Raw genomic sequence first — 15207 nt, 5'->3', positions numbered from 1 at the left:
CATTTTTAATGTAGAAACTGGACATCATCCAAAAACTGTATCTGAAATATTTTTCATTCTGTTGAGGGATTTTTTTTCTATCCTTTTTTAGAGATATTTTAACCATTGAATGGCATATTATATGATGCACAAACCTAGAATTCTGCTCATTGATAGTGAATTTAAAAGCCAGGGAGCATAAGCTGGCTGTAGATTAACTTTCATATAACTGAATCTCTTAAGATATAATAACTGGCATGAATGTGACACAGGCATCATTGGATAAAATATTATGGCTTCACCAGCTGCTGTTACCATTTCAACTAGGTAATATAAAGAAAGTCAGCCTTAACTGGAAATAGAGATATATTTCAGAAGCTCAAAAATAATTTACATATAGTTTAGTCATAAAAATCAGTAAACATTTAGTAACACTAACAAGATTCACTGCATATATTTATTCAAGCATAAATATATATGACCTGGTATCCATGATTCAGTTTTTAGATTAAAAATGCTTCCTTTTTTAATGGAAAAATGCACATATAGTATCCTCAGAAGTTGAACTAAAGGGAAAAACAGATAAAACCACCATTATGCTAAGATGTGTTACCTAGGGATCAGAGCAAAACCATATATGACAGGAATACATGAATTTCAATCATGGCTAAACTATTTACTCATGTCATTTCTGCAAGCTGATGAAATTTGTCAAAACCAGAAAGTGAGTTAGGACCTTATATGGGTCCTGGTAAAAGGGAAGAAGATTAGGCTCTCTCTGAAAATTTTATGCCTTACCTAAACATTTTGATAGACATCAAACTGGGAAGAACAGTATATATGTAAATTCTATGCTCTACATAGGACACGGTAAATGGTTATAAACCAGCTCATGCCAAAACTTTGTTGCTTATGTGTCACTAAACTGGTTAATTCCCTAAATTTTTAATGTGGAATAATATGCTAGCAATGAATCAAATAGCTGTATGAGGCTTGGATGCCGGCTGAAATTCTGGCTTACCCTGTCTTTCAACATTTAAAATATTATGGTGAATTGAACATACTGAAAAACAAACACTTAGCATGATGGACCATTTACAATACCCTCTGGCCTTCCCAGAGTATCGCTACTTCAGTTCACTCTTCATCAGTCATTGGAAGTATATCACCTCTGTGGGAGAGTTCCCAGATCAGCTCATTTCTGAGCCTAAATAAAATTAATCTAAATAAAATAACAGCACATAGATATGAAAATATAAACTTGAAGCTTCATTTTTCACTACTTTTATAGTTTAGCAGGAACTGAACTGCTACCCAAGAAACTAATGATATCTAGCATTATATTTTCTCTAAACAAATGTAACATAATTTCTCTTTATCTACTGCAGAGTCAGAAGGTTGGCTTTTAATCTGCTGTTACAGTCAATGTTTTCTGTGAGTATTGAATGCTAGTACCACTGATTTTTTCTAATTGTTTCCTACTTCCAGCTTCAGAAAGCACCCACAATTTCCTACTTCAAGAAATTTTCATGCAACATACATAGATTTTTATACTTTACCAAAAACTACACAGAAATGATGGCTGAACTTTGAAAGGCCTAGCAGGTCCATTTAGATAACTGTTTCAAATATGAGCTAATATTCAAGTCACTGAATTTCACTGGGCTCTAAACCAGCATCTAAAACAGCATAAAATGGCTGACTCACAGACTTCTTTCTGAGCAAAGAAACTGATGTGAGCACCTGTATCAGGAAGCAAAAGCTCTGCAAACAAAGTATTTATAAAAGGTTAAAATAGTAAGTTGATGCCCACAGAATCCCGTATATTTCCATTTCAATTTCCACTCTTTCTTAACAACATTTCTTTGGCAAGTGCATCATTTGTATACAAAGTTTAATTATAAGCTCTGTGATGTTAGATGAACATTTTCCTTAGTTTTGTGGAGTAGCAGGATCATCAATGCTGATCGATAATGCATAATACTATAGCATGTAAGAAAGAGTTCAGAAGATAAGCTTTACAAAATGCCTATGGAAAGAAGTAAAAAATCCCCACTCCAGACTAAGGGGTTGTTCTGGTTGTAGAGGTAAAAACACTTATGTAAAGTAAAACTTTGAAGAGTTCAACACACACCCAGTACTGTTAGTTATGGTACCACTAAATGCAAATATCAAAATAAGACATTAATTTTTCGTTTTCTTTTAAGAGTCAGAAGGTCATAGTGCAGCATTCCACTGAATTTTAAGCCTTGGATGTGTTTATACATACTCTTTATTATTTTGAGTGAAATAAACCAGATTAAAAGAGCTTATAAAATAAAACAAAGCTTCCAATTTTTAGAAGCCATGAAAAGAAAATAAGCATTTTCAAACCTAATTGGGCTTATGTGCATGTGGCACATTAACATTCGAACAAATTAACAGCTAAACAAAAGTCAGTATGAGAGCTCAGGCACTTGTCTCTAATTCATATTCATGTTCAGCACTACACTGAGCCAAATTAGCTAATGCCATTGTCTGCCTGCCACACCAGAGCTGGAGTCAAATGGTCCTCCAGAAAGAAGCAAAGAGGAGGGGAGGGGAGATACATAATGCATTTCATCTCATTTCTTCAGTTCCTTATTTCCATTTACTCCAATAAAAAGCACAGAAACTTTTGCTTTCCTCAGAGGTCTCACTTTTCCTGTTTAAGTCAGGAAAGGATACCCCACCAACAAACATGAATATTGGCCAGGTTCTCAGTCTAAGATGCTTTTGTTCTGAATGTACCACCTGCTGCACTCCTAACAGTACTAAACACGAGTCAGCCTGCAGAAAAGGCTGCCCAGGTTAGGTCCACCCCATTACCGCAGCCACTTTCCTCTACATCCTGTCGTTCAGCCCATCTCACTAGTGTGCACCACAATGTTTCCAGGATAGTGGCTTTGAGGAAAAAAGAAACCAAACAAAACCCCCAAACAAAAGAATAACTTTAAAAGGCCTTATAACAGGAAACTCAGCCAAGTCAATTAATGAACTTAATCTAAATCTCCACTGCTTTTACCAACAGAGATAAATTTCAGGAGATTTGCCTATGGCATTACAAGTTCTAAAAACGTATGTTCACTTGCATCCCTCATGTATGTTGCAGGACATGCAGGTGTCCTGGCTACTGTGCAAGCTTGGCACAGGCATACAACCCTCCCTAAAATTTTAGGCCCAAAATATTTTTTCTTAAAAATACACTAACAAGGTTAGTATGTAATAAAAATGAGATCAGCTCATTAATTGTTGCAAATAGATAGTGAATCAGTGAATTAGAATGATATTTATTAGAACATAACAAAAGTAATTACTGTAATTCTCATTGTGTGCTCCTGCTTTTTCATTTGCTTCTCAGCTTTGCTGGGACATCAAGTTAGCACAGGTCTGATAGATACCATTTACTGTCAGATGAGGATGATATTACCATACATATGCTGTACATTATTGGAGAAAGAGAAGAGAGAGCTACAGCTTAATCCTATATTCACAATGTTGATCTTAAAAGTAGCAACCAGAGACTAAGCCAAAACTGGCTGAGACACCAATTGGTGTCCTTTTGCTTACTGTTCCTTTCTTTCTCTTCTCATCAGACATGGGAGTCTCTTTTAGAAAGATGGTAACAGTTGTAAAGATGTGCAAACACATAAGACTTTATCGCACATTAATTTTATTCTTGTCTTTTTACAAGGCAGGTATATCTAATACCAGAATGACCAGTGTGAAGAATCACGTACTGCATTTTTAACTCAAGCAAACTTTTCTCAAATGTTTTGCAGGTGGCTTTCTAACATCAGCAAGATGCTGTTACAGCACAGGTGCAGCTGAGCCGTCTGAAGGCTATATTCCTAGCAGCACATAGAGCCATCAGCTTGCTAGTTCACAGCTAAATGCTTTCAGCATGGCCACAAAACACAAGCTGCAGTTCTTCAGAAGTACTTGGCAAACTGACTCATACTTGGAGCAGTTTTCAGGCTGCCATCAACTTTCCAAACAATGGGAAGGGCAACACACGTAAAGCACAGACCCCCGGCTGCACTGCAAGCATTGGAGGAGACCCCTGGAAGAAGCACCCTATTCAGCTAAGGGTTATTATGGATCTGCAATAAGAAATTATACAAATATATAGAGTCATAATGAGCGGTTATGTTTCTTCAGCCCGATTCTGGCATGATATTTTAATATTCCCCCCCAAATGTATCTATTCCAAGACACAATTAAATAGTAAACCACCAATCAAAAAATACTAAACTTCAAGTTTTGCAGATCAACCCACCTGATGTTCTAAATAGTTAAAAGATTAAACAGTGAAAATAGTCACTGCATAGATTCATCTAGAAGCTTGGGACATACCAGACAAAGAAAGCACTGGAAGCACACATAGCAACAAGTATGTCATCTTGGGTGAGAATGTAATTAAGCATGTCACAAACCTTCAGTGGCAGGGTCTTGAAACATCAAAGTCTCACAGATTCTTCACCGTCTCTATACACAATGACTTCTTGCATAATTTTAAAATTAAGGAATTTGCAAAGACTTTACTAACACATGGCCTTTCATATGCACTGAAGTTGAGCATACCACCTTCTAAGGACGTGAAACAATAATTGGGATCTTGTCTTCATTTTACAGTTCATCGGCCCACCTTACATGCAAATGTAGCTGCAATTTAGCCGCTTCGTTAAGTCAGAATAAAGATATTTTTCCCTGGAAGGTGACACAGACCTTTTTGGGGGTATGGAAGTCTAGCACAGAATCTCTTGCCCTAGACCATATGGTTTTGAGCTAAGTGTTCCCTTATTTTGGCTTGACTGAAACCTTTTTACTGAAATGTCAAAATTTGACTTTGTGCAATGTCTTTTTCAGTCCTCAGGATGGTTTTAGCTTTCCTTCAGACTGTGAAAACAATTCTTGCTAGGAAGAATTATGTTTCCCAAGCTATGTACAATGGCACAGGCTCAGTAAGTATTCAAGTTTTCAAAAGACGAGGAATTGATAGGGGTAAAAACAGCAATAAATTTCTAATATCTGAAAGAAACTTAGACATGTAATCTTTTTCCCCTGCACTATTTCATATTTCTTCAGAACAAGTTAGGTTAAATAAATCACAGTAAAACTATCTAAAGTAATTTGTTACCTTAAAATAAGTTTGGCAGTTATTGCAATAGACAGTGTTTTATTGTAGATTTCAAATCACCATGAATGACACCACATACATCATCACCCAGGAGATGATGGTCTAAATGGGACTGCTGTGTCAAAATCTGTCTCTTGTCTTTGTGCCCAGGCTGATCTAAGCTTTTAAATTGTTCACTAGCTTAATTCAGTATATGAACAAAAGCAAAGGAATTCTCCCTCTGCAGTGGTCTGAAATTTATTCATTCAGTTTAATACACTGAAGGCTTAGACTGTTTTGTCATATCTCATAAAATATCCCCAGACAGTCTGGATATGGCCTTCCAAACCTACATTTGTGGAAAGTTTACTGACCCTAAAAATAACATTTATCTTTGATACTATTAACAATAATCAAATGCTGATACAATCCTCTCACTGATATTAGACAGATTTTGAGTTGCTTAAGTGAAAAATTAATTTAATTCAGAAAGTGCACACAGCAACCTTGAAACGTGAAACTGCTCATAACTTAGCCCCCATGTTATGCACTGAGTTATTAACCACTCCAACACCAAAGTGCAATTCTAGCTCTGTAAAGTAAACACCACATACTACAAAGAACATTTCTCAAATTTTTGTTTAAAATTAAGATAACGCATTCTTTTGCAATCAACCAAATTTGCAACACTTCTCAATGCAAGGGTACTATTTGTTCCCATGTTTATACGGAAATAAGTATTGGATGGCAAGACTAATCCCTCCAACACAAAAGCCACAGCTACATTACCACAGCTTACGTACACCTGTACTGCTTACTGGTTTTTCGATTCAAATAATTCTGTTTGTTTCTCATCTTGGATATTTCATATGGTCCCGAGTACTGCAGTGTCACTACATCTCACAGCCTTCAAAGTATACACCCTTGTATCATCTCTTTGAGACAGAGAAAAACTTCCACATTTTTCAAGAGGGGAGACTTCGGTATAGATAAGCAGTTTACTTGCCCCATAGCTGTCACTGAAATTATGCATCATAACTTCTTCCTCCCAAATCCCACAGCAGCATCTTTAAAACTAAAGACCCTTTACCTCAGGCCTTGATCCACAACACCCTCCGTTCTCCACAACAGCTTTATAGCAAGCTCTCCACGACTGCGCTCGCTCAAGACCAGAGGCTGGATCTTACTGTATCTTCAGTTTTATCCATAAATATGTTTGAAGTTTGGTTCATACTAAAAATATGCTAGAGGATCTAAGACCTAGTGCCTAAATATTGAAAGGCAACTTCAGACACTATAACAGAATTAAATCCACAGAACATACAGACCCAGAGCTGACCAGTGACTCACAGTGCCACCTGCATCTGACACAACAAGGGGAAAAGAAAAAGCCAGAAACCTCTAGGAAGAAGAAAAAAGTTTTCTTGAAGATGAATGATTCTGGTTCCTTAACTGTTGTCACAAGCAGGGGTGGGGGGAAATTACATACATGCCCAAATATTTCTTGAGGAAAAAGGAGTAGCAATTCTTTGTTCCACACAGTCATTGTAAGCATTGGGAACAAAATCCCACTGAAAAATGGGCATGGAGAAAACAACATTTTTTTCCCCCCCTGTGTTTGTGTAAATGGAAAACTCTTAAGTCCCTACAAGGAAATCGCTTGCCTTTCTTTTGCTAAATGCAGAAAAAACCTAAGGTAGAAAAGGTTTATTTCAAGTGTTAAGATTTTGTGATCTGTTTGACTCCCAAAGGTGGATTTCTTGTTAGAGAAAATATATAGATTTAAAACATAAGCTTAGAACCTGCTAGCGTATGGATAACTTTAGCACTTTTAAAAGATTTACGTTTTATACATTTAAGAGGAAACTGCTCCTGTAATAAATATTTCTGTGCTTCAAAAACTATAATAAACCATTTTTTCCTTCCATCTCTACATAGGTACAATAGGCAGAGCACTCTGAGAAACAGTTCTGCCTGGAAACACTAACCTAAGTTAACTTCAGAAGAAAGTAGAGTAGCAACCCACTATATATAGGTCTCCATTAGCCAGCTATACTAACAAAGTTGGCTGTCTTCCAGATAAGCACTCTCGCTCTCTTAGACCCATAGGGAGCACTGCAATTGCATGCAAGCAGGGAGTAAAGGGAGGAGCAGAAAATGGGAATAATGCAGAGGGGGGAAAAAAAGCAACTATTTTAGGCAGTACAGCAGTACTTCATTTTTAATGGAAACAAAGTTGCTTACTTTCACTTGTGCATTAATATATTCCCGTGCTTTATTCTTGTTTTAACTCAGCTGAAAAGTCCAGCTGCTCTGTGCACAGATTAAACCCCAATGGTGTCTCATTAAAATGTACACCACCAATCACATTTGACTTACATACATGAAAAGTAAAAGTTACTCTCTGCTGAGCTGAAGCATTCTATGCAGAGCGGTGTTCCTTCAGGGCATGCAGCTGACTAAAGTTACTGGGGCCTCAGGCACCAAAAAGACTGAGCTGCTTAGAAGAGAAAACACTAGTAAAAGAACTGTCTTACTTCATTTCTACCTCCTTGTTCCCCTTTGATGGTTTCATTGGGAGGGCTGGCACTTCAAAGGAGTAATCTTCTGTTGCACTTACTCGTCCTTCTGTAGTTGACAGAACTGGACTGGTGGCTACAGCAGAGATCACACAAAAGATCCTCTACTTCTCAGAAGTAGAAGCCTGAGGGACAGTTCTTCAGAGAAACCCAGATTCCACAGAACAGCAGAGAACCTTGGTCTATAAATATTCAGAAACTTGAACAACTACAGAAGCGACCAGCAGGGAAGAACCTGCCAGAGGTCTGGGTGACAGGTCATGAAACATCTGGGAACTAACTCTTGCCTAACAGACCCACCTGCAATGAACAGCAAGAGCAAAACAGAAGAGCAAGAGCAAAAAAAAAAAAAAAAAAAAAGAAAGTAAAAGCCAATGGCAAGTACAATGGACAACTGAACCTAGAGGAGGCGGCTGACAGTTTCAAGGCTGAAGCTGATACTGTCCAAGAAACCATCATGTCAAAGAGAGGAGAAACAGACTGTGTGTTCAACAGCTTTGTGTGGCTGTGGCAGAAAGAAACTGAGGTAGAGACAAACACTGAACAAAAGAAAGACTCCTCAGAGGCAGCTCCCTTAATGTGGCCTTTCTGTGCTGCAACTCACCTCTCTCTCAGCCATCTCTCTTCCCCCCTATAACGTCCTAGCTTTAACTTCAGCACTCTTTTACCCACTTGAATATAAACATATTTAAACATCACTTACAATATAATTTTGGATGACTGGGCAGAGAATACAGTCATTTCACTTGCTTCTGTGTGCAAGTCAAAACACTAAATTCCTGCTCAGTTTATACTCTCATTTCCTGTCTGTCCACTCTGATAGGTTCTGTCCCACTTTTGAGGCCACCTGGGGGTATCTGAATTAGCTATAGCTAAAGCTGAATAACTTCTGCATTAGGAAGTCAACTCCAGTAGAAATGTCTTGCCTGTCCAGCTTGCTCCTAGCCAGAAGGTTTGCCAAGAACAGAAAGCTGTAGCATTGCAGCATCAGCAGCAGTTTCATACTAAGCCAAAACCTATAGTGTTCAGTAAATGTCATTCTCTTACTGAATCGTTTCCAGGCAGCATTGAGGGATTTGACCATTTCCACAGCATGTTGAGTAACACCACCCTAACTATTCAACAAAGGCTAGCAACACTTAATATATATTTCTGGCATTCTCCCAGCTGGATTCAGGGCACAAAAAAAGGCCCATCCTTCTGCATTTTGGCTCAGAAGTTCACTGCAACATATAAGTCTAGTACTGAATAATCTTCTAATATTAGCACTAGTCAACAAGTTATACAGATGTTAGAATTATCTGGTATTCAGAGAATAAAATTATGGCATCTTTTAGAAATAAACTACACTTTAAAAAAAATCAAGCTGCTTTATATGAATATTAATGAGCTAAATGTTTTAAAACTGTAAAATTAACACAGGTAAATATCATTCCAGTTGAGCTACCCTCTCCTCTCAACCTGGGGCTCTTTCTAACACTCTGTTCTAGTTCATGCTCCATATGCAGCTTCTGACCTTGTATCGCTCCTTTTACCCATATTAAAAGCTCCATCGTTTTAATAGTGCTGTGGGTAGCTAGGTTGAAATATAGCTGCATTTAAATTCAACTTGGTGCTAAAACAGTTTCTGTGTTCTATAAAGATAAACAAATGGTTGTGAAGAGATCCTACCTTCCTTTTATCTCCTGTATGAAGTCACATTTTAGTCCCCTTCCAGCTTAATAAAGTAGTAATTACAGAATTATACACATTACAGAAATATAAACATTTTCTTAAGAGCTTAAGTTCTTCCCGAACTAGTTTGAAAAAAAAGTCCAAAAAACAAATAAGCCAAAAAACTCACAAGAGAATGCAATTTCAGTTCTTTAATAAAGAAGAAAAATTCAGTATAGAAGTATTTTCCCTAACCCTTCCCTGATTAACACCACCAAATACTGCCTGAGCTATGATGAGGATTTTGTGTGCCATGAGTTGAGGGGCATGGATTAGCCTGCAGGTGCACAGGTACAGTAGAACAACAAATGCACTGATCTGAAGAAGTGAACAAGTCCATAACCTTGGGGGTATCCATATATAAAATAATATACTAGAGATGTGTAAATAGTTCCTCCTCCTAACCTTCATGACCAATTTTTCATTTACAAAAGACCAGATGCTTCACGCACGCTGGCAATTGCACACAAACCTAAGTTCTCCCAGACAGCACATTATCATTTTTATTTCTCTTACATGAAAGCTCTCCCCAAATGCCCATTCAGTTCTATTTTCTACTTACAATGAAATGAGAGATTTCAAGCCTTTGAATGCATCAGGCGCAATGTCAGATATTTGATTCTTGCTGATGTCTCTGTAAAGAGAAGGGAAGATTAAAAAAGTATTTGTAAACAGGAATCTGAAGAAAAGATTTTAGCTGTATTAGAAGAATATACTGGGTACAAAAACAGAATTAAAAGATCATATTACCTCAGAGAAATTATGAGCTATGTAAGGACAAATTCCAGGAATGAGCAGAAAAACATCGGTCAGCACAACAGGCCATAGCCTCAGTAATTCAGCAGCTCCCCTGTTAATAAGGTCTTTCATTTTATGGACATTGAAACAAAGAGTTTTATGAATAGCTTTGAATAACTACAGTGAGGCAGCCTATCGAATAAACACAGTTGATAAAACTATGTGTTAATAAGTGCTATTAAGAATGGAGATCACATTGTAACTCTGTGGGGTGGCCATCGAGCACGAGGAGCAGCCTGTGACAAAGCATAAAGGTTCTTTGGAAGAACCTCTATCATTCTTATGATGATGACATTCTTCTGACGTAAGACTTCCCGTCGCAGCGCTCTCCAAACTATCAAGCTGCGACAAGGTCTTTTACCATCTCATACCAGCATACACTACATACAGTCCCTCTGCTGCCTTCACATCATCTTGCCTCATCCAGGGCCTGCTCTCTCTTCTCTCTGCTTCTTCCTCTCTCTCTTCTTCCTCAGCTGCTCTCTCTTCATCGGCTCTCAACCACTTAACAGAACCAGCCACAGCTGCACCTTATCTACATTGGCCAATGTGCCGCCCCTGGCGCCAACCCACAGTTGTATATTATCAATTATAATTAACCCAGCTTCATTCCGCTACATTTTCCCACACTATCTCTTTTTAATACCAGTGGGAAAGGGATGGGAAACAGACTACTCAGCTCCCAATCCTAACGCAGGCACCAGTGTCACCGAGGAGTTTGGCACTGTACCAGTGGTGGCTGGGTTTTAGTGGCCTAGAGGAAAGAAGCAGCATCAAATTCTACCAGGACCTTGCTCTGGTGAGGCAGGCAAGAGGAAGATTGACACAGCACTGGCAGGTCTGCCTACACCAGGGGTCCTCAAACTACGGCCCGTGGGCCATATACAGACCCCCAGGGTCCTCAATCCGCCCCCCGGTATTTACAGAATCTCCCCCCCCGCCCCCCCCCCGGGGGTTGGGGGGGAACCGAGCAGCTGCAGATGACTGCCTGCCACTTACTTCATCCGCGCGCCGGCCCCCTGGTTAAAAAGTTTGAGGACCCCTGGCCTAGAGCTTTCAGACACTAGGGAAAGCCTTCAAGCATCTGAATGGAAATCATGGACCTTTCTTTGAAGCCAGCAGGACTGTGGGGAACACTGAGCGCATCGTGGACTCTGTCAGGGAACCCCAGCAAGATTCCACCCTTTTCAGCCACGACGTGAGTGGAATTCAGCTACAGCCTGCTGTCATTTTCAAGGCAAAGTGTGCTCCTGGATTGGAAAACACCCTTCAATTTTAATCATAACCAATCAAGTACACAAAAATAAATATAGACTATGCCACTATTTCTTTATACATAGAGCCACATTTACTACACTTGGGACCCAGATGCTCAGAACTGGGTGCCCTATCATGACTGTCACTGCAAAGTAATCTTTCTGTCAGTCAGTTCAATCAGGTGCTTAGCTACAGGCGTAACTTTAAGCCACCTCGTTGCATTCACTGACAGTTGGTATCAGCTTGTATCAGTAGTATCAAATCTTTTCACTGATAGCTGAAGCTGGAGTAAAATGTCAGGTACATCTTCACTGTTCCTTCTCCTGGAGCACATGCTGAGGATCCCAGTCAGACTCTAAATAAACGACACATGAACAATAACGTAGGAATTGGAAAGTAAGAAGGTTTCCCATTCTATACATGTTTTGAGCTACAAATTCTGCTGGTTAAAATTTTAATGAAGTCCTCTAACTGTTTTCAAATCTAGCCACATAAAGTGGGATTTTCTTTGGTTCTTTTATAAGGCTCATGAAACAACTGCTCTGCAATCTACTGATGTTTTCTATTACAATATCCTGCCTACAAGGAGAGCATTCAGTAAAGGTTTCTGGTTCTTCAGTTCAACTCACGGCAGCCAAATTTGTGACAACGAAAGCAGGAATATTTATTTTTATACTGGGTTTTGTGAAACCTATTTAGACTGCCTGGCAGCATTTGCTGTTTTTTATCTACTAATTCTTATCTAAGCAGAAGTCTGATGTGAATCTGTGCTATCTATTTATTGAGGAACATACTAAAAACTGTTACAGCCCATGAAATCATCAGTTTGATGAACAATGACAAGCATCTGTAAAGGGGCATCTAGTTTTTGAAACAAGTATTTCAGCACTATTTTATTGATTTGCTGCATTTCCACTTTTCCACCCTTTCTCTCTCCCCATGTCCGGACGCTAATGAGTGTATAACTAATGGTGCCTGAACGTGCATAAATGCCATGCTGGGTGATGACACTCACTCACTTCATGCAGATGCACTACAATCAGCATTAGAAGATAATTAGACACGTTATTTCCTTTCCATTAGAGCCCAAGCTCCACTGCTGTTGGATAAGGAGGCTCCATCTCCTTCTGACTTGACTGAGGCAATGGCATTCAATTATGTCCTTGTACTTTTGTTCCCTTCATTTGGTCTGCTTTGGTAAGATCATCTTATTCTGTGCTTGATTTACAGCAAGACAAAGAGATATGGTTTTTTCTAACCTGCACAACTAATTCGATTTACATCACATAAGGCTCATGTTCATAGTTTAGGGCATCTCTGAATCACTCAGTGGAAATGTGGCTCTTTAGCTGAAAATGTAAAAAACCTATCAGGATTCCACCCAGGCAGGGAATACATTAGTCAGCTCATACTAGTCTCCCTGCACCTTTGACAGCACAGTAGAGATCTTTCTCCAAAGGCTGTTGAACACACTTTGGAGAGTGGCTGTGCTGTTACCAGTTAGGGACATAAACTGTTTCTGACTTTGCATCAGGGGAGCAAGGATACCCTGTGAGTCACTGTAGAACATATAACTGTATGGCTTAAATGTCTTTACTGTAAAAGGTTTTGAAACAAAAGAGACTTATTTTTAGATACAGCCAAATGCAAAACTATTAATAGTATTAGATGAATATCCTCTGTTGACTAACATTATTAGAAACAGATTACTTGATTATCTTAAACATGTAAAATGGACCATTCTCACTTGACAAGCGTACTCAGCAAAAATCCATGTCATATATGGTTTCGTTTTCAGAAGTTGCTTAACAAAAGTAGCAGTGCTACAGAGCTACTGGGAAGGCTGTGAAATCTCAATGTGTTTTCTTCTAACATATGGTAAATTAATTTGACAACATGAAATGTCACTACAAGCATCAGAGCTAGAGAGGCACAACCACATCTTTCAAAGTGGCTCCATGTACTTGGCTCTTGGTCTTGTGCTACAAACTTATTAGTTAAGAGCCTCAGAAAAGCAAAGACAAAATGAGAGGTAATGCCATAAGCTTTGGAACTCACAGGCTAGAAGTTAAAGAACTATGGTACAAGCACAACTGCTATGTAAATGGATTCAAAATGGCATGTCTGGGCTTGGACTCTTCATGCAATAATGACAACTTCTATCTCTGGAGATGAGACATATCTCCTTCAAGCCCCTCAAACCTCTTCTAAAGCCCTTGAATAATTGAGCACAGAGCTAGGTCCTGTTACATTTGCCCCAAAATCAGGGGAACCATCATCCCAGATTGTATAATTCAACTGCATATTTGAAGTCTACAGGTGCCAAATTTTCCGAGACAGATAGATTCAGCTTTACATAATTAATTGTGTGAGAAGACGTGGGCAATTATGATGAAGTCCAAGACATAAAGGACTTCAGCTCTTTTGGTAAAACTCAATCACCAAAATTACTGTCCCATCCTGGAAGCTATTAAAAAGACATTCTAAATAGCAAACTTGAGCTAGATGCAAATATGACTCTTGGATTAATATACATACATTTTCTGCTACCATCTTGACCTATTAATATCAAGGCATATAAAGATTATCTTGGACAACTGGCTCTTACTTAAAAATTAATCTCAGTTATCCATTTATTTAAGAAAACGAAACTGCATAATCTTGCAGGAAATAATCAGTAAACAATCAAAATACTGAGAGTGCTCCAAGTGAGCAGTCTATTATTCCTAACATTCTTGAATATTTATTTACAAGAAGGAGAAAAATACAATACAATTAACAATGTTATGCTAGTACTATCCTCTGAATTTTATTATTATCATTATTATTATTGTTGTTGTTGCTTCTGCTGCTGTTGCTGCTGTTGTTCTTAATTTGTACCCTGGGTAGGGCATAATTTAATTAAATCAATAATCTTCATGCTATTGCACTGCTCACTGAAATCAAAGTGAAAGAAATTAAGAAAGGCTCATGACTTCCGTGACTTCAAACATGTCTTTCCTCTATAAGGAAAAGGATGGATAATTTTTTTGTTTTAAGAGGTTGTCCTTGGCCAAAGTATAGTTTTGTGTTAACAATACTGTCAATCTTGCACATTGAAAAGATGATGTCAATAATCTCTTCAAACAGTGGAACAAATGTTCTCAATTAAACTTTATGTAACAATAGTGATACCCAATTTAAAGCCTCACTGTCCAGCAGGAATAAAACTTTAACAAGGAGACAGGTCAATAACCAAATGGCAAAGCATCATGTTTCTTACGGGACATTCTGCAGCCTAACTGCCTATCCCAAGTTTTTCCACAAAATGCTGTCACATTAACTAAGCTTTGATACAGATCATCTGGCACAATAACTTACTATTTAACTATGAGTTCAGGTCTCAATGAGTATGCCAATTATACTCCAGAAAGCTGTTAACACAACTTGCTAATGGAATTCTGCTGTGAAATTCTAACATTAACCATTTCACATAGTAAGTGCTGCATTGGGTTGAGCAGCTAGTCAAGTTAAAGAACATTTTTTTTTGGTCAACTCCCATAAAACTAGAGTTCACCAATCATGAAAAATGAAAAGACAGTAAAACATTGCCAAAATCTAAAATTAGTCATACCTCAGAAAGAAATAAGAGTGACTTTAATAATGAAAAAGTTACAAGTTAGATCACTGAAAAGGGATCTATCATTTTTCACTGAAATTACCGTCTTGCTATCTAATACAGTACTTCTTTAAAAATACATACAG

General features: G+C 38.3%; 1 protein-coding gene across 1 annotated transcript in view; it reads right to left on the bottom strand.

The window, feature by feature from the left end:
• The window catches only part of SLIT3 (slit guidance ligand 3), a 531529-nt gene that overhangs the window by 157881 nt on the left and 358441 nt on the right, over positions 1–15207 (bottom strand). The window contains exon 12 of the mRNA XM_027779712.2: positions 9971–10042. Coding sequence (XP_027635513.1) covers positions 9971–10042 — 72 coding nt within the window. The remainder of the gene's footprint in view (positions 1–9970; positions 10043–15207) is intronic.

The sequence above is a fragment of the Falco peregrinus genome, chromosome 8 (assembly GCF_023634155.1).
Source record: "Falco peregrinus isolate bFalPer1 chromosome 8, bFalPer1.pri, whole genome shotgun sequence".
Classification (NCBI taxonomy): Eukaryota; Metazoa; Chordata; class Aves; order Falconiformes; family Falconidae; genus Falco; species Falco peregrinus.
This window is presented reverse-complemented; position numbering and strand designations above follow the sequence as displayed.